This window comes from Gobio gobio (genome assembly GCF_949357685.1).
Source record: "Gobio gobio genome assembly, chromosome: 12".
Classification (NCBI taxonomy): domain Eukaryota; kingdom Metazoa; phylum Chordata; class Actinopteri; order Cypriniformes; family Gobionidae; genus Gobio; species Gobio gobio.
This window is the reverse complement of record NC_137105.1, coordinates 6701990-6729506: the sequence shown is the minus strand read 5'-3', so window position 1 is coordinate 6729506 and position 27517 is coordinate 6701990. Positions and strand designations below refer to the sequence as shown.

Below are 27517 nucleotides of genomic sequence, written 5' to 3'. Positions count from 1 at the left end.
ACACACACGACAACGCAAAGGTGTCGTTTTCAGATTAATCCACTCTGGGATAAAAAAATATCGGTTTCATGCTCCCAAAACACCAGATCCGTGTGGACGAAACGCTGATATGGTACAACATTTTTACGAATACAGCTAAAAGCGTCTCCGTGTGGACGGGGCAATGACAATTTATTTATTTATTTTTGCTTTTGAGGTGAAATATGACCTGGACATGATCCTGACAGGTTTCATGAGATTCACCCAGATTGAACCAAATCCAACTGACAATCATGTCAGATTATTAGAAAACAGAAAAAAGAGGTCAAAACACAGTCAGTAAACCCTTGAAAGACAGCAGAACGGCCACAAGATGAGCTCTGACTGTCCACTGAAGGTACACAAAATCACCCCACCCCAAAAATAAAAACATCAAATAGTGCTCCATAATATATTAGTCACAATCTGTCAGTCCTTCGATTAGAGAGGTGTATTTCAGACACACACGCACACACACACACACACATACACACTTATAAAACATCTGAAATTGTCCGAGCAGAAGCACTCATTGTGGCTGGAGTAATTTTGTGTCTATAAGTTCACGAGAATGCTGCCCTCATATCTTGGGTCTCCATCCCTTGATGAACTGCATGATTTTTTTGACCTGTAGTTTGGTGAGGTTAAAGTCCTCCGACAGGATTTCCTCTGTCAGCTGAGTGAAAATAGAGCCATCGATCCTCTCTCGACTGAACAGACCAATCACGTCGTCCGAAAGGCCGATAAACCTCAGACTGGACGAAACCTCCTCCACTGAGAGCCAGCAGAGCTCTGCGGGGGGGCGCCATGTGGACCCAGCCCCGCCCTCTGCCCCCCTCGTCATGGTAACTGACCCGGAGGCTGTGTCCACGGTGACCACGGCGTCCTCTTCTGAATTCTTGACCGGTCTGGGCGGAGGCTCGGGACCACCTTCTGAAGCTCCCTGATTGGTTTGAGGCTCCTTGGGGCTGGAGCAAATGAGGTCGGGTATCAGAGTGGGAGAGTTCCTACCAGTGGTGAGCCAGTCGGACGAGGCGTGGGCGTGTCCCGGATTGGCAAAGGGGTTCAGGGCACCGAATGGTGCGAAGCGGTTCTGCGCCACCGGCCGTGGTCTAGGGCAGGTGGAGTAGTTCTTTTGGGCGGAGTCAGTGCTGAGTAGAGGTGTGTTGAGGATGTTGGAGGTATAGGTCCCGCCTCCTCGAGGGTGAGACCAACAGGCCTGCGCGGGCTGGGCAGGATCAGGGCTTACGCAGGGGTCAGAGGTCACACAGTCGGCCCAGGTGCATGGGTAACAGTACAGAGAGTAAGAGTCCGGCGATGGAGAGCTGCTTCCGCTACGAGGAGCGGAACTGAGACAGAGAGAGAGAGAGAGTTGTGTTGTAATAAATAAATAAATAAATGAATGAAGAAATCACCAAAAAAGTACAAAAGTCTAATCCAAATAGGCGAAAAGTTGCAAAATAGGCCCACGCACTAAAGCCCTATTCGGACGTGACTAGTTTTCTAAACAATGTTCGAATTCTTACACTCTAAAAAAAAAAAAGGTTCTATATGGCACCAAAAATGGTTTTTGGCTCGTAATCATAGGGTAACCCTTTTTAGTGCTATATAGCACCAATTTTGGTGCTTCAGTGGTTCTTCAGTGGTTCTTCAGTGGTGCTATATAGCACCTTAGTCAAAGAACCGGTGAAGAACCGCTAAAGAGACCACTGAAGCACCTAAATTGGTGCTATATAGCACTAAAAAGGGTTCCCCTATGATTACGAGCCAAAAACCATTTTTGGTGCCATATAGAACCTTTTTTTTTTAGAGTGTATCAAACGATGTCTGTGATTTCATGTACCGATTCGGACGGGATTAACATCTCTGTTTTTTTACAGAAGTGGAAGTGTGTGTGTGTTTTCTAGATGTGGGCGTAACAATGCATGTACAGTATGTCTTTTAAGTAGTGCTGGGCGAATTAACACGTTAGCGCGGGCGATAAATATTTTCAGTTTAATGCATTAAAAATATTTAACCCAATTAATGCAGTGCACGCCAGTCTTGTGCACACATCGAGGTCTCTTTCGCTCTTGAACAAAAAATATCAACAACACAGAGAATTTTGCCAAAATCGAGTATTCTCATATTAGGAGTCTTAAATGAGTTAAATAATGTCTTAAATGAACTTGTGAGAAAATTAGATGCGCGGGACAGCGCGTCAGATCCGGCTTAAGTTCGGCAGCGGCCGTTCTTAAAGTGACAGCAGCACTGTTGACTAATGTTCATCAAAGAACAACAGGAACAGAGAAAATTGTAGCTTTAATGATGATTAATCTATATTTCATTTATTATTTATTCAGTTAAGAAAGGTGTTGATAACTTTATTCTTGATAAATTGATCAATTTAATTTTGTGTAGACTATGTCTAACACGGAAGGCCATGGGTAGGTAAATAACATTTATTATAATGGGTTTAAGTTCAATTAAATTAAATGTTGCTATTTTTTAAAGCCTAATAAATGTTGAAATTGGGAGCTTTCAGTTATACTGTAATGTGACGTCATTAATGTTTCATAGAGACTTTAGTATCCGTGATACTGGCCTTCATTCATAAAAAGATGCCATTACAACACATATTTAAAATATGCTGTCTTTAAATTGTTTCTTCATTAATTTGGAGAGTAACTGAAATTATTACAATATCAAAATATTAAAAATTCCAATGTTTTTTAATTGCGATTAATCATGATTAATTACAGAAAAATGCAAAAATAAATTATCGATTAACAGCACTACTTTTAAAGTCCCTGTAAAGGCAATTCTGAGATTTGTTTCTAAACACATTATAAATGTTAGAAATGTATTGCTGAAACACATTACAAAGACTGTGAACTATTAAGGATTAAGGATAATACAACATTCGCATTCGGACAGGATTAGATTTCTCCGAGGACCGTTGAGTTTGCTGAAGAGCAGAAGTAATTTGCGCTGGAATTTTTTACTGAGGTTGTGTGAGGAAAAACACAGACTTGGCAGATTCGGACGTGATTCAAATCGTAAAGTATACTTTTGCAAAGTCCCCCTAGAAAACTAGTCCCGTTCTAATAGGGCTTAAGATAGGAGAAAAAAAGCAAATGCAAGATCATGTTGTGACCGAAACATTTGCAGATCCTCAGCTGTAGTTTTTATCTTGCATTTGATTATTTGTTGTCTCTTTTCACCATCTTAAGTTAGTATGCGGGTCTTTTTTGCACCTTTTCATAATAAATAAATGCAAAAATAATATTGCTTTTGTTCCTTGGGATTTGTTTAGTAGTAGTATTAGATATAATTAGGATCAATTATCATTTCTTCCAAATTGAAATATTTGCTCGAAAGTACTAAAAGAATTATTAATGGAATAATTAACTTCCTCTTGATTCCCATTCCTACTTATTTCCAACCAATAAGTACTTAAAATGGCTCTATTTAAACCCTCCAAGAGACACCACACCACAATACTTCCATTTGCAATATTCCTTTCAAGAAAAGCAATTTGCAGTGCCTTTGTGGAAGCTATTTTGGGCACCCAAGACAGTCATATCTACTTGAATGAGGCAATCCTGAAATTTAAAAAAATACTTGCCACACTCACATTTCAATAACATATTTCAAATCAGCAACAAAGTTGACATGTTTTTTAAATTTTTATTTTAGGGTGGACTAGCCAATAGACATGACATGACTGGCTCTTCTATTTAGAAGGTGAGGACTTATCCTGACAAATTTCACATTCTTTCTTTTTGCACTTGCACTTCTTTCTATCATTCAGAACAATATGACTCCACTGTCTTGGTATGTCTTAAAGGGTTAAAATTCTGGCATTACTCAACCCTCATGTCGTTCCAAACCCATAAGACTTTCATTCATCTTCAGAACACAAATGAAGATCTTTTTGATGAAATCTGAGAGATTTCTCTTCCTCCATTGACAGCTACGCAACTACTACTGTGACACTTAAAAAAGTTCATAAAGAGATTGTAAAACTAATCCATGTGAATTGAGCGAATTAGTCAACATTTTCTGAAGAGACTCTTCTTTACACCTTGTCTTAACTAGATGGATAAGATTCCAGCGTCAAGCAATTTGTCTATCCACACCAGGTTCGTTCTCGTGTTACGCATCACGTTTGAGCTTCAGCAAGAACCAATGAGGTTCGTTCTCGTGTTACGCATCACGTTTGAGCTTCAGCAAGAACCAATGAGGTTCATTCCCATGTTACGCATCACGTTTGAGCTTCAGCAAGAACCAATGAGGTTCATTCCCATGTTACGCATCACGTTTGAGCTTCAGCAAGAACCAATGAGGTTCATTCCCATGTTACGCATCACGTTTGAGCTTCAGCAAGAACCAATGAGGTTCATTCCCATGTTACGCATCACGTTTGAGCTTCAGCAAGAACCAATGAGGTTCATTCCCATGTTACGCATCACGTTTGAGCTTCAGCAAGAACCAATGAGGTTCATTCCCATGTTACGCATCACGTTTGAGCTTCAGCAAGAACCAATGAGGTTCATTCCCATGTTACGCATCACGTTTGAGCTTCAGCAAGAACCAATGAGGTTCATTCCCATGTTACGCATCACGTTTGAGCTTCAGCAAGAACCAATGAGGTTCATTCCCATGTTACGCATCACGTTTGAGCTTCAGCAAGAACCAATGAGGTTCATTCCCATGTTACGCATCACGTTTGAGCTTCAGCAAGAACCAATGAGGTTCATTCCCATGTTACGCATCACGTTTGAGCTTCAGCAAGAACCAATGAGGTTCATTCCCATGTTACGCATCACGTTTGAGCTTCAGCAAGAACCAATGAGGTTCATTCCCATGTTACGCATCACGTTTGAGCTTCAGCAAGAACCAATGAGGTTCATTCCCATGTTACGCATCACGTTTGAGCTTCAGCAAGAACCAATGAGGTTCATTCCCATGTTACGCATCACGTTTGAGCTTCAGCAAGAACCAATGAGGTTCATTCCCATGTTACGCATCACGTTTGAGCTTCAGCAAGAACCAATGAGGTTCATTCCCATGTTACGCATCACGTTTGAGCTTCAGCAAGAACCAATGAGGTTCATTCCCATGTTACGCATCACGTTTGAGCTTCAGCAAGAACCAATGAGGTTCATTCCCATGTTACGCATCACGTTTGAGCTTCAGCAAGAACCAATGAGGTTCATTCCCATGTTACGCATCACGTTTGAGCTTCAGCAAGAACCAATGAGGTTCATTCCCATGTTACGCATCACGTTTGAGCTTCAGCAAGAACCAATGAGGTTCATTCCCATGTTACGCATCACGTTTGAGCTTCAGCAAGAACCAATGAGGTTCATTCCCATGTTACGCATCACGTTTGAGCTTCAGCAAGAACCAATGAGGTTCATTCCCATGTTACGCAGCACGTTTGAGCTTCAGCAAGAACCAATGAGGTTCATTCCCATGTTACGCAGCACGTTTGAGCTTCAGCAAGAACCAATGAGGTTCATTCCCATGTTACGCAGCACGTTTGAGCTTCAGCAAGAACCAATGAGGTTCATTCCCATGTTACGCAGCACGTTTGAGCTTCAGCAAGAGGTTTGTTCTGGTGGGTCAAGCAGGTTCGGGTGAGCTTCAGTTCATGTTCGTTGATCAATGTTTATATGTGAATAAAAGCCTAAATTAAATCTGTTCATCATGTCGACCAAGCGATCAAGTCTCTTCAGAAAATTTGGACTAAACCGCTCAATTCACATGGATTAGGTCTCTTTATTAACTTTTTGGAGTGTCAAAGTGGTAGTTGTGTAGCTGTCAATGGAGGGACAGAAAGCTCAGATTTCATCAAAAACATTTGTGTTCCGAAGATGAACGAAAGTCTTACAGGTTTAGAATGACATGAGGGTGAGAAATTAATGACATACTTTTAATTTTGGGTTGAACTAACCCTTTAAGTCTTTGAATAAGTAAATTTTTCTGTGTGTGTGATTTTTACCTCTCTTGCAGTCCAGAGGAATAAAATGAGAGGTTTGGGTTGAGTGTCTGTGTGGCTGGAGTTTTGGGGAAGCGGGTGGGGACTGGAGGGCTGGGGGCGGGGCCTTTAGCACAGCGGGGTGGAACAGGAGGGGCATTTAAAAAACGACACTCCTCTTTCACCTAGAGAGACAGAAAAAATGCAAAAAAACTATAACTAGGTCACACTAGAGGGCCAGTGACATGTCCTATATAACACAGACTTGATATTGTCTTCCTCACAAGTAAATGTCACATTCTGTCCAGAAGATAGTCAAATAAATACCAAAAAACTGAACAATGAATAATAAACACAGAATATGGAATAAATGCAACACTGAATACTGAATAATAAATACTAAACAATGAGTATTGAAAACTAAATATAGAACACTATTAGTTTGTTTACAAACACTGAGTCTCATGATAAAAAGTTTAAACGGAGGCAAAAAATCTTACATTAAAAGAATATAATACTGTAAATTCAAACTATGATACACAATTATCAGTTCATCTCAGGCTGTCAATCAAATAAATTACATGATATGCTGCGGATTCATTAATCAAATCAATCACAAATAATTACACAAGATATTAAGATAATTCAAATGCATAATTGTGGCAGATGTGTAAATCATTGTACTGCTAATAATTTTAATATTATTTTAACTATGTTTCAATAATCAAATAGGCGCTCCTCAATCCATTTAAATCCACAAAACTTTGTTCAGAGACTTAATTTTAATTATGTGCATCTTATTAAACTCTAAACAACGTACAGTACAATATGATCAAACAAATTATTTAAAAAAATCTGCATCTGTTTATTTTTTAATTACAGTTAATATGGAAATATTATCTTAATGATCATCATTATTGTCTAAATTGCCTCTTCTGTGAGGAATCCCCTGTGGGATTCTTGGATACAGTTCACTTCCTCCACAAATACACCAGAGTGTGTGAGTGTGTGAGTGTGTGAGTGTGTGAGTGTGTGAGTGTGTGAGTGTGTGAGTGTGTGAGTGTGTGAGCGTGTGAGCGTGTGTGCGTGTGTGCGTGTGTGTGTGTGTGTGTGTGTGTGTGTGTGTGTGGGAAGCTAAATTACAGGCCAGAACTGAGCCCTCCATGTGTAAGAGAAAGAGGAAAAGCAAAAGGCTGTAATTTCAGTCAACAGCATCAAAAACACTTTAATTCTGGCTCTGCATCCTGATGAGACAGAGATGTTTGTTTCACTGTGTAAAATGTCAGTCATTTTATCAGAAAAAGTCACAACATTAAAAAATACTTTTACCACCTGCATTGTTAGAATGATAATTAAGTGTTCAAGTAGCCCCACATAAATAAAAGACATTGGCAGATGATGTGTGATTGTGTGTGTGTGTGTGTGTGTGTGTGTGTGTGTGTGTGTGTGTGTGTGTGTGTGTGTGTGTGTGTGTGTGTGTGTGTGTGTGTGTGTGTGTGTGTGTGTGTGTGTGTGTGTGTGTGTGTGTGTGTGTGTGTGTGTGTGTGTGTGTGTGTGTGTGTGTGTGTGTGTGTGTTGTATGTATGCTGTGTTCCAGTAAACGCATGCTCATTATTCAGTCTTTAAAAGCAATAGTATCAATAATTTAGTCTGGGGCAGCAGTGCTGTGTGATACTGTATATAATGCAAATATGATTGTGTGTGTGTGGGACCATGGCAGACTGAGAAAGACCAGTATTCTCATGAGAATAAAGAGGGTTACTGAACTGCAGTACTCAGGCTCAGGGTCCCAATAACACTAGGAAAATATCTGAAAGGAGATTCTCACAAAACATGTCCAGAATATTTCACCTCAAAACCAACAGAAACAAGGACTTGTATGTATAAATGTTGTTATACGTTATTATTATACTTTTTTAAAGAATATATATTTTTAAATTATATTAAAAAAAAATTAATATTTAGATTTAATATTTACATTATACTCACAGAAAATTAAGCCTCTAAGAACCATTAAGATTTTATTGAAGTGGCATTATTTTCCAGAATACATATATTTCCCCCAAAATGATCATTACAAAATCTCATTAACATAATCCATATCCACCGATGAGCCAAAACATTATGACCTAATATGCTCTGCATGTTGCCAAAACAGCACCGTCCCACCAAGTCATGGATTCTAGTCCTGAAGGAGTCCTGTGGTCTCTGGCACAAAGACATTAGCAGCAGATCCTTCAGGTCCTATAGGTTGAGGTGGAGCCCCCATGGATTGAACTTGTTGGTCCTGCACATCCCATAGATGATCAACTGGATTGAGATCTGGGGAATTTGGAGGCCAGGGCAACACCTTGAACTCTTCATCATGTTCTCAAACCATTCCTGAATAATGTGTGTCAGGTGCATTATCCTGCTGAAAGAGGCCACTGCCATCAGGGAACAACATTGTCAATGTTTAGGTTGTTGGCACATGTCAAATTTATGTCCACATGAATGACGAGACCCAAGTTTTCCCAGCAGAACATGGTCCAGGGCGTCACACACCCTCCAACGGCTTGTCGCCGTCCCACAGTTCATCCTGGTGCCATCACATCCACGTGATGTAAAAGAAAACTGGACTCAACAGACCAGACAACCTTCTTCCACTGCTCCAAGGTCCAGTTTTGACACTTGCATGCCCATTGTAGCTTTCAGCGGTGGACAGGGGTCATCATGGGCACTCTGATTGGTCTATAACTACGCAGCCCCAAACGCAGCAGATGCACTGTGTGTTGTGATACTTTCCTCCTGTAACCATCATTTATTTTCTGTGACTTGTGCCAGCGTAGACCTTCTGTTGGTTCGGACCAGACGGGATATCCTTCATTAACCTTGTACATTAATGATCCGTCGGTTTGTGGTTTGTCCCTCCTCTGACACTGTTGGTAAATTCTCACCACTGCTGACCGGGAGCAACACACAAGCCTTGCTGTTTCAGAGATGCTTTGACCCAGTCGCCTTGCCATAATGGTTTGGCCCTTGTCAAAGTCACTCAGATCTTCATTCCTGCCCATTTCTCCTGCTTCCAGCACATTGATTATGAGAACTGATTGTTTGCTTTCCATCTAATCTCCCCAGACCTCAATATGTAGCCTTGTTAGGAGATGATCAACGATATTCACTTTTCCTGTGACAGCTCATAATGTTTTGGCTCATCAGTGTATATATATATATATGCAGTATAATGTGTTTAAGAAAGACATTTGACGTTTGACCTTCCCACAAAAGTTTAAATACCATGACACTATCAAAACATTGATCTGTTTGTTTGAGTATCTCGACCAGCCCAACACAGCAACATTGATTTTTTTTTTTTTGTAATGAGAATCTAGTGAGAATCACCACAGAAAAAGAGAATTTGGGTGGAAAATATGCTTAATTGTAATGAAAATAATGTCATATAAAAGTAATGCTCCTAAAAATAGGCTTCACTTTCTTTATGTAAAATATAAGTACAGTTTTTTTCCTTTAATTTTAGGCCCCAGATATGTTTTTATGAAAAAACAATACGAGACAAAAACTTAATTGGAAATCTGTGCTTACAGCTTCTGATTTGGGTGGGACTGGGGGTGGAGTCGATACTCTGGATACTCTTCCTGCTTCCATCTGCACCATGGCGACATGGGCGGAGCCCACCGTTCCATCCAATGATGTGCTAGTGGAGTGAAACGATATGAGGTTATGCTCCGCCTTCACTGTGCTCTCAGACGTCAAGCCAAAGCTTCCAGAACTCTGATTGGTCCAGAGCTCCTCGTATGGAATCTCCTGCGTCTCAGTCGACCAGTCAGGCGTGACATATTCTCGTTCCTCTCCGTCGCCGTCACTAGAGGGCAGCGTGTGCGAGTCGACCAGCGAGTCCCTGCAGCCGTGTGAGATTGTGTGTGTGACCGCTCCGCCTCCGTACACACACAGAGACAGTCTCTGCAGGGACGTCCCCAACTCGTCACGCCCGTAGCCCTGAACGCACACCCGAATCCGGCGCGGACTGAGACACTCCTCCGAGAAATCCGTCTTGACTTCACGCACGGCGCGCGAGTAATCGTCTGGGTCGAAGCTCTCTTGGCAACGCAGCGCACACTGTAGCACCACCTGCTGGTAGGAAGCCTCCGCGCGCAAAAGCCCCTCCGGCAGAGTGAAGCGAGGCATGTCCGTTAATAAAAGGAAGTGAGATGGTGTCACTTCCTCTTTGCGAAGTATGCAGCACAGAACGACAGTTTTGCTGATGATGCTGAGGAGTTTATATCGATGGCCCTCGCGGATCGCATGAAGGTCGTACGGGTTGCGAGGAGGTCGCAAGGGCACGGATACGTTCACAGGCAACCGCACGCGCTCAATGATGCTGCGCACAGTGTGTTCTCCTCCCTGCATCTGCAGCTCCTGCGGCGAGCGGGTGCAGAACCGCCCGCGACACTGGAACGGCAAACTGACGCTCTCATTGGTCCGATGGTTCATGCATATCAAACAAGGCATCTTCGTCCGGGCGGGGCGTCCCAAAGCTCCACTCGCTTTGCCCAGTCGACGTAGAAGCGTCGTCAGGCGGGATTTTTCGCGAGTTGATTGGACGCAGAGCAGCTCTGCTTGGCCCATGAGAGTCAATTCATCTCCCGCCTGCAGAGAGAAATTGTATAACTCGCTATCCTCTGTAAACTCCCCAGAAACCACCTACAGAGAGAGACAAACATATAAGCATTTAACATAAAAAAACAGATGACTGACGAGGTAAAGTATGAACCTCATTTGTCAAACTACTCATAATCAGGGCTCTGAACCGGTTCAAGGAACGAAAACGAAAACCGGAAACGAACGAAATTTTAAGAGGAACAAAAACGAAATCAAAATCAATTTGAATCTTTCTGAACAGAAACGTTCATTTGAAATGACCATTAACCGGTTAATAACGTTATTTTATCGTTCTCTTTAATATTTCAGTGACCAATAATGAATAGAGTAGTACAGCATGTGACATTGACGGATCAAGCGTGAGTGACATCTATGAATCTACCGGTACGCCAGTATAGAGCGCGCATTTTCATGCCTCAAGTACATTTCTTTCCCCGCTGAGGTCTACAATGAATGTGCAGGTATTGGAGGACATTCTTTTCGTACGTTTAAATAAGCAGTTCGGACTTTAAGCTCAAATAGACTGATTTAGGCTAGTTTATGGATTCCGTTTAAGCCTGTCCAAGCAGGCTACTAGCATCTATCAAACATTTTTCCTATAGTCTTTCAGATTGCCTATACAGGACAGGTCAATGTTTTCTATATAGACGGTTGATGCTTCGTATTATATGGTATGTTATATAGCATTAAATGATCAAGCTTTATTAGCTGACTGAATTTGATTATGTGATGCAAGGACGTGTTGCGCAGTGTTTGCTTTGAAATTAGCAGTTGATGGTGCATTAAAAGAGCAATGGTTATCCAGTTTATTTATTCATGCAATTTTTAAAACAAGTCGTGTTGGAAAAAAGTTATGTACAAAGAATGTTATCACTCTTCTGAAAAGAATTAGGCATAAGAGGGCCACTTTCGATTGTCTAGCGCTCCATTAAAACAGGTCAATATTTGTCCCGCTGTTTATGCTTTGTAATTAATGCATGTATTTCTGTTGTGGTTTTAAAAATGTTATGAAATAAATATTCAAGTTTAATTATCATGCGTTATATTATTATTGAGTGAAAATAAGTCTTTATTTATACATATTTGTTTAAAGTATAGGCTAAATTAAAATAACGTTATTAACCGGTATTTTTTCAAATCAAACCGTTTTCGGAACAGTAATGTTTATTGAGGAACGCAAAAAACGGAAACGCTATAATATCGATTCTGCTCGGATTGAACCGATTGATATTTTTTTCCGTTTTTAAGCCCTGCTCATAATTTACAGCAGTTAAACTACAGTCAAGCCTAAAATGACTACATTTAAGGGGACAATATCTTTTAAAATATCGTCGCTGTCGGGTAGAAACGCTACTTGAAATGGAAAAAACACATTGTCATAGTTTATATCGTGGCTTTGTCAGAGTCAGAGACACTTGCATGTGTCATATTGTTAACATGTCACCAAAATCAAGCTTCAAATGGAGTTACAAGGTTTTTGCCAGCGATTTTATAAGAATTTTGGACATACAGGTTTTGTCCGTCATTAGAATGGTTGTATCTGAGGCAGGAAGTGCATCACATTACGTTTTCATCAACTTATAGGTAATAAAGTTTACTGTAGCCATGCGGTCAATCAGGTTTTTTTTTTGTCATTTGGCCAAAATCTCATGTCATTAAAGACGATGTGCTTCGCACAGGCTATTTAAGACAGTACTGGCGCAAACAAGCAGAGATGGTCCAAACTGTCTGTGGCATTTCATTCAAGACTGAGGCGGGTGGAGTTATGAGGTTTGACTGACAGTTTGAGGAGCCAATGGAGTTACGAGTCTTAGACACAAGCTCTTTTTAATAATTTTCGTTGGTTAAGTTTTTGCAAAACCCACAGAAAGATGTGAAGAATCACCAATAATAACGATTTATGAAAATAAATAAAAATGATGAAATATGGAGATATGTAACTGTGATAGTAAATAATTTATAATTTAATCAGACTCAAATCATGGCTCAAAAGCATTAAATGAATCAGTGAGTCATTTCTTTTGACATTCAATTAGACTTTATAATGGAAAGTCAATTATAAAGCAGTAAAGCAATTTAAATCACTATTTGTTGGACTATGTGCTACAAAAAAAACGTTGAGCTACTGAATATGTTTTGCAGTGTTTATTAATATTTTGAATTAGTTTTGTTTTCATTTTAGTTTGTAAATAGATATCGTTTTTTATTTGTTTAGATTTTATTAATTTTTATTACAGTTTTAGTTTTAGCACTTTTTTAATAGTTTTAGCTAAACATAACAACATTACTGACATATTGATGTAAGGTATTGCTGAGATGGTGTCATTACCTTAACGCTAAACGTGATGGGCTCCATGACGAACACGCGATCAGGAAAGATTCCTGCGATTTCCTCCACGCTTCCAAAATACTGAACCGGCTCACGGACATCCCGATCCTGATCCAATAACTTAAACTTTCCTGAGACAGAAACAAAGAAATAGTTTTACAAAATTCTCCCCAGAAGTGAGCCAAATAAAACTACACTGCCCTTTGATGACATCCTGGAAGATAAAAAATAAGTTCATACAGTTTTTTATTTAAAAAAAATTTGGAGTAAAGAGTTTAGTCTGTCAAGATTATTATTAGCTTGATTTATTAACCAACAGAAGTCATTGGTATGTCCTCATTTAAGTGTGTGTGTCTGTGTGTGTGTGTGATCTTATAGGTCATTTTCACACACACACAGATAAAGCGTAAAAGAGCGTATCTCTCTTTGTCTTTCGGTCTCCTGGCAACAGCTTTTCTTTCTGTCGTTCTATACGACACTCAGAGCTGAAAGGGTTTCTTTCTCTTCTGAAGTTTCACTTTTTCTTTTCTGTTCTGGAGGCATTTGTACAAAATAAATCTTCCACTAAAATTACTGTTGTGAACATCAGTTGAAGCACCTTCAACCAGTCACAGCAAGCATACAATTAAATACACCAATCACATTTCATTAGCACTCTAACACACACAGCACACACTTTTACACAGCAATCTAAACAGAGACTTCTTGTGTATGAAACTGCAGAGTTTGTGCTACGGACATGAATGATTCCTCGAATAATGTGTCTTGTTGAGGAGAGATGTGCTGTTATTAAGATTTACCTATTTTCAACTGACAGACAATGAAAACACAAAAATACAATTAATGGGAAAAAAACAATACCGGATTTACAAATCTATAGGATGTATATGGACCTGAATATCATAGAGACATGGGAGCGGGTTCCACCTAGTAACACCTTATCAACTACATAACATACCAAAAAAATACTCAAAACACCCTAGCAACCACTCAAATCACTCTTGGTTGTGCGTTCTTATTGGTCAAGCACCGCTCATATTTTCTTCTTTATTAATATCTACTATATATTAATCTAATCTTAAAGGGATAGTTCACCCAAATATGTACGTTCTGTCATTAATTACTCACCCACATGTCATTCCGAAAACATGTAAAACTTTCATTCATCTTAGGAACACAAATGAAGATCTTTTTCATGAAATCTGTGATGTGTAACACGAGAATGAACCTCATTGGTTCTTGCTGAAGCTCAAACGTTCTGCGTAACACAAGAATGAACCTCATTGGTTCTTGCTGAAGCTCAAACGTGATGTGTAACACGAGAATGAACCTCATTGGTTCTTGCGGAAGCTCAAACGTTCTGCGTAATATACAAGAATGAACCTCATTGGTTCTTGCTTTAGCTCAAACGTTCTGCGTAACACGAGAATAAACCTCATTGGTTCTTGCTGAAGCTCAAACGTGCTGCGTAACACGAGAATGAACCTCATTGGTTCTTGCGGAAGCTCAAACGTGCTGCGTAACACGAGAATGAACCTCATTGGTTCTTGCGGAAGCTCAAACGTGCTGCGTAGCACAAGAATGAACCTAATTGGTTCTTGCTGAAGCTCAAACGTGATGCGTAGCACAAGAATGAACCTCATTGGTTATTACTGAAGCTCAAACATGCTGCGTAGCACAAGAATGAACCTCATTGGTTCTTGCTGAAGCTCAAACGTGATGCGTAGCACAAGAATGAACCTCATTGGTTCTTACTGAAGCTCAAACGTGATGCGTAACACGAGAATGAACCTCATTGGTTCTTGCGGAAGATCAAACGTGATGCGTAACACGAGAATGAACCTCATTGGTTCTTGAGGAAGCTCAAACGTGATGCGTAACACGAGAATGAACCTCATTGGTTCTTGCTAAAGCTCAAACGTGATGCGTAACACAAGAATGAACCTCATTGGTTCTTGCTGAAGCTCAAACGTGATGCGTAACACAAGAATGAATCTCATTGGTTCTTGCTGAAGCTCAAACGTGATGCGTAACACAAGAATGAATCTCATTGGTTCTTGCTGAAGCTCAAACGTGATGCGTAACACGAGAATGAACCTCATTGGTTCTTGCTGAAGCTCAAACGTGATGCGTAACATGAGAATGAACCTCATTGGTTCTTGCTTTAGCTCAAACGTTCTGCGTAACACGAGAATGAACCTCATTGGTTCTTGCGGAAGCTCAAACGTGATGCGTAACACGAGAATGAACCTCATTGGTTCTTGAGGAAGCTCAAACGTGACACGTAACACGAGAATGAACCTCATTGGTTCTTGAGGAAGCTCAAACGTGATGCGTAACACGAGAATGAACCTCATTGGTTCTTGCTGAAGCTCAAACGTGATGCGTAACACGAGAATGAACCTCATTGGTTCTTGCTTTAGCTCAAACGTTCTGCGTAACACGAGAATGAACCTCATTGGTTCTTGCGGAAGCTCAAACGTGATGCGTAACACGAGAATGAACCTCATTGGTTCTTGCTTTAGCTCAAACGTTCTGCGTAACACGAGAATGAACCTCATTGGTTCTTGCGGAAGCTCAAACGTTCTGCGTAACACGAGAATAAACCTCATTGGTTCTTGCTGAAGCTCAAACGTGCTGCGTAACACGAGAATGAACCTCATTGGTTCTTGCGGAAGCTCAAACGTGCTGCGTAGCACAAGAATGAACCTAATTGGTTCTTGCTGAAGCTCAAACGTGATGCGTAGCACAAGAATGAACCTCATTGGTTCTTACTGAAGCTCAAACATGCTGCGTAGCACAAGAATGAACCTCATTGGTTCTTGCTGAAGCTCAAACGTGATGCGTAGCGCAAGAATGAACCTCATTGGTTCTTACTGAAGCTCAAACGTGATGCGTAACACGAGAATGAACCTCATTGGTTCTTGCGGAAGATCAAACGTGATGCGTAACACGAGAATGAACCTCATTGGTTCTTGAGGAAGCTCAAACGTGATGCGTAACACGAGAATGAACCTCATTGGTTCTTGCTAAAGCTCAAACGTGATGCGTAACACAAGAATGAACCTCATTGGTTCTTGCTGAAGCTCAAACGTGATGCGTAACACAAGAATGAATCTCATTGGTTCTTGCTGAAGCTCAAACGTGATGCGTAACACGAGAATGAACCTCATTGGTTCTTGCTGAAGCTCAAACGTGCTGCGTATTACGAGAATGAACCTCATTGGTTCTTGCTGAAGCTCAAACGTGACACGTAACACGAGAATGAACCTCATTGGTTCTTGAGGAAGCTCAAACGTGATGCGTAACACGAGAATGAACCTCATTGGTTCTTGCTGAAGCTCAAACGTGATGCGTAACACGAGAATGAACCTCATTGGTTCTTGCTTTAGCTCAAACGTTCTGCGTAACACGAGAATGAACCTCATTGGTTCTTGCGGAAGCTCAAACGTGATGCGTAACACGAGAATGAACCTCATTGGTTCTTGCTGAAGCTCAAACGTGCTGCGTATTACGAGAATGAACCTCATTGGTTCTTGCTGAAGCTCAAACGTGACACGTAACACGAGAATGAACCTCATTGGTTCTTGAGGAAGCTCAAACGTGATGCGTAACACGAGAATGAACCTCATTGGTTCTTGCTGAAGCTCAAACGTGATGCGTAACACGAGAATGAACCTCATTGGTTCTTGCTTTAGCTCAAACGTTCTGCGTAACACGAGAATGAACCTCATTGGTTCTTGCGGAAGCTCAAACGTGATGCGTAACACGAGAATGAACCTCATTGGTTCTTGAGGAAGCTCAAACGTGATGCGTAACACGAGAATGAACCTCATTGGTTCTTGCTGAAGCTCAAACGTTCTGCGTAACACGAGAATAAACCTCATTGGTTCTTGCTGAAGCTCAAACGTGCTGCGTAACACGAGAATGAACCTCATTGGTTCTTGCGGAAGCTCAAACGTGCTGCGTAGCACAAGAATGAACCTAATTGGTTCTTGCTGAAGCTCAAACGTGATGCGTAGCACAAGAATGAACCTCATTGGTTCTTACTGAAGCTCAAACGTGATGCGTAACACGAGAATGAACCTCATTGGTTCTTGCGGAAGATCAAACGTGATGCGTAACACGAGAATGAACCTCATTGGTTCTTGAGGAAGCTCAAACGTGATGCGTAACACGAGAATGAACCTCATTGGTTCTTGCTAAAGCTCAAACGTGATGCGTAACACAAGAATGAACCTCATTGGTTCTTGCTGAAGCTCAAACGTGATGCGTAACACAAGAATGAATCTCATTGGTTCTTGCTGAAGCTCAAACGTGATGCGTAACACGAGAATGAACCTCATTGGTTCTTGCTGAAGCTCAAACGTGCTGCGTATTACGAGAATGAACCTCATTGGTTCTTGCTGAAGCTCAAACGTGATGCGTAACACGAGAATGAACCTCATTGGTTCTTGCTTTAGCTCAAACGTTCTGCGTAACACGAGAATGAACCTCATTGGTTCTTGCGGAAGCTCAAACGTGATGCGTAACACGAGAATGAACCTCATTGGTTCTTGAGGAAGCTCAAACGTGATGCGTAACACGAGAATGAACCTCATTGGTTCTTGCTGAAGCTCAAACGTGATGCGTAACACGAGAATGAACCTCATTGGTTCTTGCTTTAGCTCAAACGTTCTGCGTAACACGAGAATGAACCTCATTGGTTCTTGCGGAAGCTCAAACGTGATGCGTAACACGAGAATGAACCTCATTGGTTCTTGAGGAAGCTCAAACGTGATGCGTAACACGAGAATGAACCTCATTGGTTCTTGCGGAAGCTCAAACGTGATGCGTAACACGAGAATGAACCTCATTGGTTCTTGCGGAAGCTCAAACGTGATGCGTAACACGAGAATGAACCTCATTAGTTCTTGCTGAAGCTCAAACGTGATGCGTAACACGAGAATTAACCTCATTGGTTCTTGCTGAAGCTCAAACGTGATGCGTAACACGAGAACGAACCTCATTGGTTCTTGCTTTAGCTCAAACGTGATGCGTAACAAGAGAATTAACCTCATTGGTTCTTGCTTTAGCTCAAACGTGATGCGTAACACGAGAATTAACCTCATTGGTTCTTGAGGAAGCTCAAACGTGATGCGTAACACGAGAATGAACCTCATTGGTTCTCACACGTCAAGTGAACATAATTGAGCTTCTGTTTACCACAACTGATGTGTGAGTTGATGAATAAATCCTAAATTAAATCTGTTAATCATGCGATTGTGGCTCCATTCACATGGATTAGTTTTACGATCTCTTTATGAACTTTTTGAAGCGTCAAAGTGGTAGTTGTGTAGCTGTCAATGGAGGAACAGAAATCTCTCAGATTTCATCAAAAAGATCTTCATTTGTGTTCCGAAGAAATTTTTTTTATAGAGAGTGCAAAACTGAGCAATGATTGCCCACTTTTTCAGCTGCCTCGGCTCTCGAAGTATTTTTCGTCCATTTTCCAGGTTTATGTTATCATTAAAAATCAATTTCTCTATGCTGAAAATTAATGAGTTTGTTAATCTCAGTCCCTACGGTACAGTCAGAAAAGCACACAAATATAACGTGTCTATATTTTGCAGATCTTCCGTTGTGAGAGTCATCAGTAACAGCCCTCTTCTGCATCATTGAAATCGTGAGCAAATCTAAAATATCAACATGGTCTCATCTTCTGCATCTCTCAGCTGTGTAATAATCCTCCTTCTGTAATTCCATCTTCCTTATTAGCACACTATCTGTCTATCTGAGAGACGTTAGACCCAGCCACCGAGACACAAATGACCTCATCCATCCCTCTCAGCATCTTACTGCCTCCGGAAACCCCAACAGATGATCTCATTGGTCACCTGACCTAATGGTGCGGGTGGCGGGTATATTAGGTAACGTCCGTCCCAGGAGAGGAAGTCCAGCTCAGTAATGTCTGCGATTCCGGAAGCTCAGAAAAACGGGCTCCTCCGCGGCTCTCATGGGAATGACGTCAGGATGAGGTAATGTTGAGTTTGACTTTATGAATGAGAGCGCTAACCAAAGGGTCAGGGTTTTAAAAATGTGCCCCTGCTGGTGGATGCCGTAACTACACCATTCTGTGGGCAAAAAGCATCTTTCTCCATTGACGGCCATTCATAAGCAGTCGTGTATTCTAGTTATAAACGATAGATAGATAGATAGATAGATAGATAGATAGATAGATAGATAGATAGATAGATAGATAGATAGATAGATAGATAGATAGATAGATAGATAGATAGATAGATAGATAGATAGATAGATAGATAGATAGATAGATAGATAGATAGATAGAACTTGTATAAATTTCATATTTCAAAATAGCTTCACTACTACTTTATAGAAAATTATATAAAACGACTTCATAAAAGATTTACTTGTCTTTGCTACAATCTTAGGATGGTTATGTCACTTAAACATTTTTGGCTTTATTCGCCAGAAAAAAAAAATCACCATCTTTATAATAGTTCATAATCTTCATGAGAGTGTTTTTTATTGTATGAAAACACTCACTGCAATAAAACTGTGAATTGAATTGAGACTGTGTGTGTGTGTGTGTGTGTGTGTGTGTGTGTGTGTGTGTGTGTGTGTGTGTGTGTGTGTGTGTGTGTGTGTGTGTGTGTGTGTGTGTGTGTGTGTGTGTGTGTGTGTGTGTGTGTGTGTGTGTGTGTGTGTGATTCAGAATATCTAAGTGACCATGTGTGAAGTTAAGTGCTTGAATACAACAATCAATATACTGTTAACAACCAATCATCTCCCTTTCTCTGTCTCGCTCTCTTTCTCTCTGGCCAGAGTGTGTGTTTAATAGCCTGTACACTCTCAGTGGATAATAATGAAATCAGTTTTCTGTGCTGCAATATTCCTGCTGTAGGGATATTTTCAATGATTATTTGCTTAAAACGACTTTTACGAACTAGATTTTGGATGAAAATGTGAGTGGTGCACATACTGTACACATTATGAGTCACTTTGAAAAGTTATAGCAAACAAACTGATTTGCAATATTACTTAATATTACTTTGGTGTCAGTACACCTGTTGGCACAGTCCAGTGTGTGTGTTATATGGTACCTTGATACTGTAGTGGGATGTCTATTTTAGGTCCGATCACATAATGACCTTCCTCCAGGCTGTGGGCAGTGACGGTGGTCCACTGTCTGCAGGAGTGAAGCAAAATCACATCCTCCTCCGACAGACCCTCCACATTCTCACCTGCACACACACAAAAAAATGCAAACTGATATGATTATTCATCGTTTACAGGTTCAGCACTGATGCAAAAAATACATTTATATTGGCCTGGCTGATTAATTGGCCGATACTTGGCTTTTTTTAGATGATCTACATCGGTGCTGACTCAAATTAATAAGTAATAACAAATCAAACAATTTCTAGTATATCAAACCTTACCCGGATGCATACAGTACACTCACATTAAGCTATATATTATATAGCAAATCTCAACTACTTGATTGTTATATTGTTGAAAAATGTACAGAAAACTCTATTATCATCCAGCGATATATATATATATATACAGTGGCAAGAAAAAGTGTGTGAACCGCTTGCAGAATCTGTGAAAATGGGAATCATTTTAACTAAATAAGAGGGATCATACAAAACAATGTTATTTTTTATTTAGTACTGTCCTTAATAAGATATTTTACATAAAAGATGTTTACATATAGTCCACAAGACAAAAAAATTGCTGAATTTATTCAAATGACCTGATCAAAAGTTTATGAACCATTGTTTCTCAATACTGTGTGTCGTTCCCTGGATGATCCACTGCTGTTTTTGTGTTTTGTGATGGTTGTTCTTGAGTCTCTAGTTTGTCCTTAGCAGTTAAACTGCCCAATGTTCTTCAGAAAAATCCTCCAGGTCCTGCACATTCTTCAGTTTTCCAGCATCTTTTTCATAATTGAACCCTCTCCAGCAGGGACTGTATGATTTTAAGATCAATCTTTTCACACTGAGGACAATTGAGGGACTCAAACACAACTACTAAAAAAGGTTCAAACATTCACTGATGCTCCAGAAGGAATAGAAGGGTTCCAATATGAAAAAGATGCTGGAAAACTGAAGAATGTGCAGGACCTGGAGGATTTTTCTGAAGAACGGTGGGCAGTTAAACTGCTCAGGACAAACAAGAGACTCGAGAACAACCATCACAAAACACAAAAACAGCCGTGGATCATCCAGGGAATGACACACAGTATAGAGAATTAATGGTTCATAAACTTTTGATCAGGTCATTTTAATAAATTCAACAATTTTTTTGTCTTGTGGACTATATGTAAACATATTTTATGTAAAATATCTTATTCAGGACAGTACTAAATAAAAAAAAACATGCGTTTTGTATGATCCCTCTTATTTAGTTAAAATTATTCCCATTTTCACAGATTCTGCAAGGGGTTCACATACTTTTTCTTTCCACTGTATATACACTCACCTAAAGGTTTATTAGGAACACCATACTAATACTGTGTTTGACCCCCTTTCGCCTTCAGAACTGCCTTAATTCTACGTGGCATTGATTCAACAAGGTGCTGAAAGCATTCTTTAGAAATGTTGGCCCATATTGATAGGATAGCATCTTGCAGTTGATGGAGATTTGTGGGATGCACATCCAGGGCACGAAGCTCCCGTTCCACCACATCCCAAAGATGCTCTATTGGGTTGAGATCTGGGGCCTCGTTTATAAAACTTTGCGTAGGATTTGTGCGTCATTACGCATTGTGATGGGGCATTTTATTTCCATACATTTAATTGCATCTGACAAGCTACAGATGTCAGTTATAATCTACGTGGAAATGGGAAATAGTTCAGTGCAAATGTAATGTCTTGCAGCTTTCTGAATGGTTGAGACATACGTCATACGTTATTTTATCAAAAATAAAACTAAAGGCATATGCATGAAAACCATGATTCCGTAGCTGATGAAGAAATTGTACTATGAAAACAACTTTCCCCAGTGGACAATCTATCCATCCATCCATCCATCCCTGTCTGTCTATCTAATTGCATCTATATCTGCTCCGCCAGATGGACACATTGACGAGAATATCAGTTTTGTACATTATTTCGTTCTGTTTACCATATGAATTATGAGGATGAATTGCATAACATGCCAATATTATTGAAGAACATATTTCACTGTTCTTTTTGCAAATATGTGTTACTTTGCATTTCTGTTGTAATTTTCGTTTGATTTTGTTTGTTTTACACTGCAGATCGATCAAACGGGTGTCCGTGTAGGCTGTTAATTGTAAGACTTGCTTTGTGAAGTCTTCAAGTTATTTATGAGAGGCAGTATTGCCATTTCTTTTACACAACGGTCTACAGTTTCACACACTTTCACGTGTTTCTTCCATCTGCCGACGGTGTCGCCATTTCTCATTTCACCCGTTTTTGTGCGTACGCCTGGGTCAGAGCTTGTGTGAAGGACCGCACATTTTCCCGTCAAGTTTGCTTTTTATAAATACCAATTATTGCGTAGAGAGCGGCGTTCGCCTTATTTTGTGCGTACGCAGCGCTTATAAATGAGGCCCCTGGTGACTGTGGGGGCCATTTTAGTACAGTGAACTCATTGTCATGTTCAAGAAACTAATTTGAAATGATTCGAGCTGTGTGACATGGTGCATTATCCTGCTGGAAGTAGCCATCAGAGGATGGGTACATGGTGGTCATTAAGGGATGGACATGGTCAGAAACAATGCTCAGTTAGGCCGTGGCATTTAAACGATGCCCAATTGGCACTAAGGGGCCTAAAGTGTGCCAAGAAAACATCCCCCACACCTTTACACCACCACCACCAGCCTGCACAGTGGTAACAAGGCATGATGGGTCCATGTTCTCATTCTGTTTAAGCAAAACTCTGACTCTACCATCTGAATGTCTCAACAGAAATCGAGACTCATCAGACCAGGCAACATTTTTCAGTCTTCAACTGTCCAATTTTGGTGAGCTCGTGCAAATTGTAGCCTCTTTTTCCTATTTGTAGTGGAGATGAGTGGTACCCGGTGGGGTCTTCTGCTGTTGTAGCCCATCCGCCTCAAGGTTGTGCGTGTTGTGGCTTCACAAATGCTTTGCTGCATACCTCGGTTGTAACGAGTCGTTATTTCAGTCAAAGTTGCTCTTCTATCAGCTTGAATCAGTCGGCCCATTCTCCTCTGACCTCGAGCATCAACAAGGCATTTTCGCCCACAGGACTGCCGCATACTGGATGCTTTTCCCTTTTCACAACATTCGCTGTAAACCCTAGAAATGGTTGTGCGTGAAAATTCCAGTAACTGAGCAGATTGTGAAATACTCAGACCGGCCCGTCTGGCACCAACAACCATGCCATGCTCAAAATTGCTTAAATCACCTTTTTTCCCATTCTGACATTCAGTCAAATGCATTGAAGCAACTGCCATGTGATTGGTTGATTAGATAATTGCATTAATGAGAAATTGAACAGGTGTTCCTAATAATCCTTTAGGTGAGTTTATATATTCAACTATTCGCGTACATACACTCACATAAAGCGATATATGTGTGTGTGTGTGTGTGTATATATATATATATATATATATATATATATATATATATATATATATATATATATATATATATATATATATATATATATATATATATATATATATATATATATATATATATATATATAAAAAAAATTTTTTTTTTTTTTTTTCAAAATTTTAACTATATTTTTACCCAGATGTTTATATAATGTTGGATATATATGTCCAAATGTATCCGCATATATACAGTATACTCATGTATGGCGATCATACATGCGGTCAACAGCTTGATTGCTTGTATCGTCACAAAATATAAATTTCACTGAAAAAATGTATTCAAGTCAAAATATTATTTAACATTGCTGAATCAACTGCAACATGCATTTATTTATACCAATAAAATTCTAATCTATTTTATTGTTTATATCAAATATAAACAATAACTGATTTTCTGTAATGCTGCTTTGAAACAATGTGTATTGTGATAAGTGCTATATAAATACATTTGATTTGACATTATTCCTTTCACACACCCATAAATGTTGACCAGGAATTGTAAATCACGAAACACATAATGCACAAAAGCTACAAAACTATAAACCCGGATGTATCTGACCTTAATTTGTCGCTTTAAAACACACACACACACACACACACACATACACACAAGAGCTCAACCACAAACATCAAATGAGTTCTTTGAACTTCCTCACATGGGGTTTATGGAGGAGAACTGAGGTCAGTGATCAGACACAAACAACATCATCACCTCACAAACATCAGGCTGAAGAACGGATGAATGGACGGTGAGAGAGGAGAACTGTATTGATCCGGTATTAAGCGCATTCCTCATTGAGAGGAGTCTCAAACAGATGCTTTACACAGGGAACGAGTCCAACACACACAGACTGTCTGTTGTGTTTAATTACTGCTGTCTGTGCTGATACACTGAGATCCTCCCACACAAACACATCAGCAGCATCTAATCAAGCAGATGATCTGAAGGTTTAAAATTAGCATTACAGTCAACAGGAACGAGAGAGGTTTTAAAAAAAAAAAAAAAACTTTTATTATCAAATCTGTTTTCAATCTAACATATTTATACTGTATATAACATATTTATTACCCGTTAAAGGCCCAATCACACCAAGGTTGAACGTTTTAATAATCATTCTAATTCTATGCAAAACACCTTGATTTTTCTGTGGCCAATAAAGGTCCATTGTTAAATCCCGTCTAGCTAGCGCGCTTCCCATAATGTTAGGCCAGAAGGTGGAGAGTAGACACTTTTGTGGCTGTTTGAACGCATTCGACCACATGAGCGTTTACACTGCAATAGCAAACCAGTCGAATGAGTTTTCGACGACCTCTGGAAGTGCTTGAAAGTGGACCAGCTCTAAACGTTTTAGACCATGTGTATTTAGCACCGTCCACTTGTGATCCGATCGACCAAAACGCATCTTCCAGGTGTAAACAGGGCCATAACGATAACAACAAAGAGTAACAATATCATTGGAATCTTTTTTTTCCAAATGATGACCAACACAAACATTGTCAGCCATTCAGAATCCATGTTGTTTTCGTTTGTTGGTGTGGACAATAATATAGTCATACTTGGGGTGAACAATCAGGCATAAGTATTTATGCAATACATGAGCATAAAATAAACAAAAAGTAATAATCCATTATGGTCGTGGCAATAGTCCTTAATCGGTAGATTGATACCAAATTTACTTTAACACAAATGTAAAAGTTTTGCCACTGAAAGTCTGAAGTTCAGTCTTCAGCTGGTTCGCGAAATGGAAAATTAAGTTATGGACTGTTTGCTTGTGTTAAAAAGAACAATTTCCAGCATTTCTATGCCCAAATCTATTGAAAATTACTCATTGTTTGGTTCATTTTCATCTGATCCAGTCATCTTTACAGATGTGTCAAGTGAGACCATTTTATGTTTAAAGGGTTAATTCCCCCACCTAAAATACACATATTCTGGGTGCAAAATATTTCTTTTAAATACTCTCACCAGAGAATATGAGTCTATAATGCAAACACAAAAACTCCCTGAAAAAGTCTGTGAAAGTGTAAAGAACATGCTGTCACACATATATGACTAATATCAGCCACATATGCAGTAATTGATCATTGATTAGCCTGTTTAAGATCCAATTCAGAAGCTTTTTCCCATCATAGAGTCAAACGTACACACACACACACACACACACACACAGTCGACATTGATGGGATTTAATTCTGTGTTCTTCACTTGTGATTGTTGAGTAAATGTTGGAGTTTCTCCTGCAGGAGGTTGTTTAGTATTCAACACACACTACAGCGCATTACAACATTAACATATGAAAAGAGCTGCAGCTCTTTAACACACAACACACACTCTGTCACCTTTAGCCAACAGACAAATCAACTACACACTTCACTGAGGATTCTGTGTTGCAAACATTTACACAACGTTTCGCTAAAGTTTCATGCGATAAAAACGGCGATTGTATCTGGGTTTGTTAATACTTTGCATAATCAGAGCCGATCGTTCATTCATATACAAGCGAAATGTCATGTTTCTAATTCCTCTAACTTTGATTCGGCAACAAGCTGAAGAATCTGCGACGCGACGCGGCGCAACAACGTCAAACAAACTCTCGCGCTCGGAGCGGAGCTTGTGCTCCAGTCCGTTTATAACTGCGTTCAATAACTCTTACCGTGGCTCAGCCGCACGAGTGTCGGTAAGCGGAATTTGCTCACGATCACGTCCAACGGCAGCGACACGGAGCTCCACGAGAGTCCGGTAATGCTCGCGGATAGTTTCTCCATCTTTCATCCGTCACCATCATCATCATCACGCGCATCACGGGGACGGAACGGAACCGGTGTCAGGAGCGCATCGCGCCATGATGAAGAGAAACGCGTGAGAGAAACTCTCCGAAGTGAAGTGATCTAAACCGGACTCACCGAGCGAGGCGCGCGACACCCGCCCTCCTCCTCCTCCTCCCGCACCCGCGCGCACCGGAACCGGACTGACAGTGCGCTCACTTCGACACTGGAGATTCATACCAACCTCAAAATGCCAACGGGTCGTCCTGTACCCATCATTTAATGAAAGACGAACAACTTTTTAGATTTTGTAAGGTCTACAACACTTGCGTGATTAGCTATTAATAAAAATTCCCTGATATTTCCGAGTTAAAGACCGTGGGAACCTTAGGGTGTCTTAGCATTTGCGTCAGTGACTAATTATTTACAATAATTAGTGTACATCTGGTACTCAGGCCTATACTTTCATGATTAGTAAAACCTAAAAAGTCATTTTTACTTAAAACTTTTAAAGTCCCCATGAAATCAAAGTGGATTTTTTTAGTATGAATATGTCAGCCTTACTGATATCTATAAGCTAGTGTGCTCCAAAACAATGACAAAATTCGCATTTAGAAGATATAAGCATTCAAAACTTGGTCTCTCACTTCCGCCAATATGGATCAATAATTTTGATGATGACATCACTTCAGCTTCTCAGATTTTCTGTCCATTATTTTTCCATTGCATATATACACAAATATTTTGGATTGATGTGGAGCGTTTAATTAAGAAAAAAAAATGTAACATTGATTTGCAGCTGAGTGGATTTGACATAAATGATTATGGGATTAAGAAAGATAAGGCATACTTCATACAATTATTAATATTAATGGGAAAATTTCACATTCATAAAATGAAATGGTCAGACTCCAAACCTAACTTGTCTTGCTTTAAAAATGATTTCAAGCTTTATTGTTCAATTTTGTGTAATTGCACGAGTAAAAAGGCAATTAGAGCTTATAAAATTGTAAGCAGGTATGATGTTGTATAAAATAGCACCCCTTGTCCTTTTGTTTGTTACAATTTTGTTCTTGTCCTCTGGCACGGTTTTATTTTACTTTAGTTACTCTATATTTTTTATTTGAATGAAATTGTCTCACTGTGTTGTTCTGGTTAT

At 40.0% G+C, this 27517-nt stretch overlaps 1 protein-coding gene across 1 annotated transcript; it reads right to left on the bottom strand.

Annotated features, from left to right (window-relative positions):
* Positions 1 to 598: 598 nt before the first annotated feature.
* On the bottom strand, positions 599 to 26369 carry gareml (GRB2 associated, regulator of MAPK1-like; the record flags this gene model as incomplete). The annotated part of the gene is made up of 6 exons (XM_079831016.1): positions 26247 to 26369; positions 20078 to 20218; positions 12972 to 13102; positions 9566 to 10684; positions 6008 to 6168; positions 599 to 1367 (listed from the first exon to the last, which is right to left on the bottom strand). Exons 1-6 carry the CDS (start codon positions 26356 to 26358, stop codon positions 599 to 601), a joined length of 2433 nt encoding a protein of 810 aa, XP_079687142.1. The 5' UTR covers positions 26359 to 26369.
* Positions 26370 to 27517: the final 1148 nt, after the last annotated feature.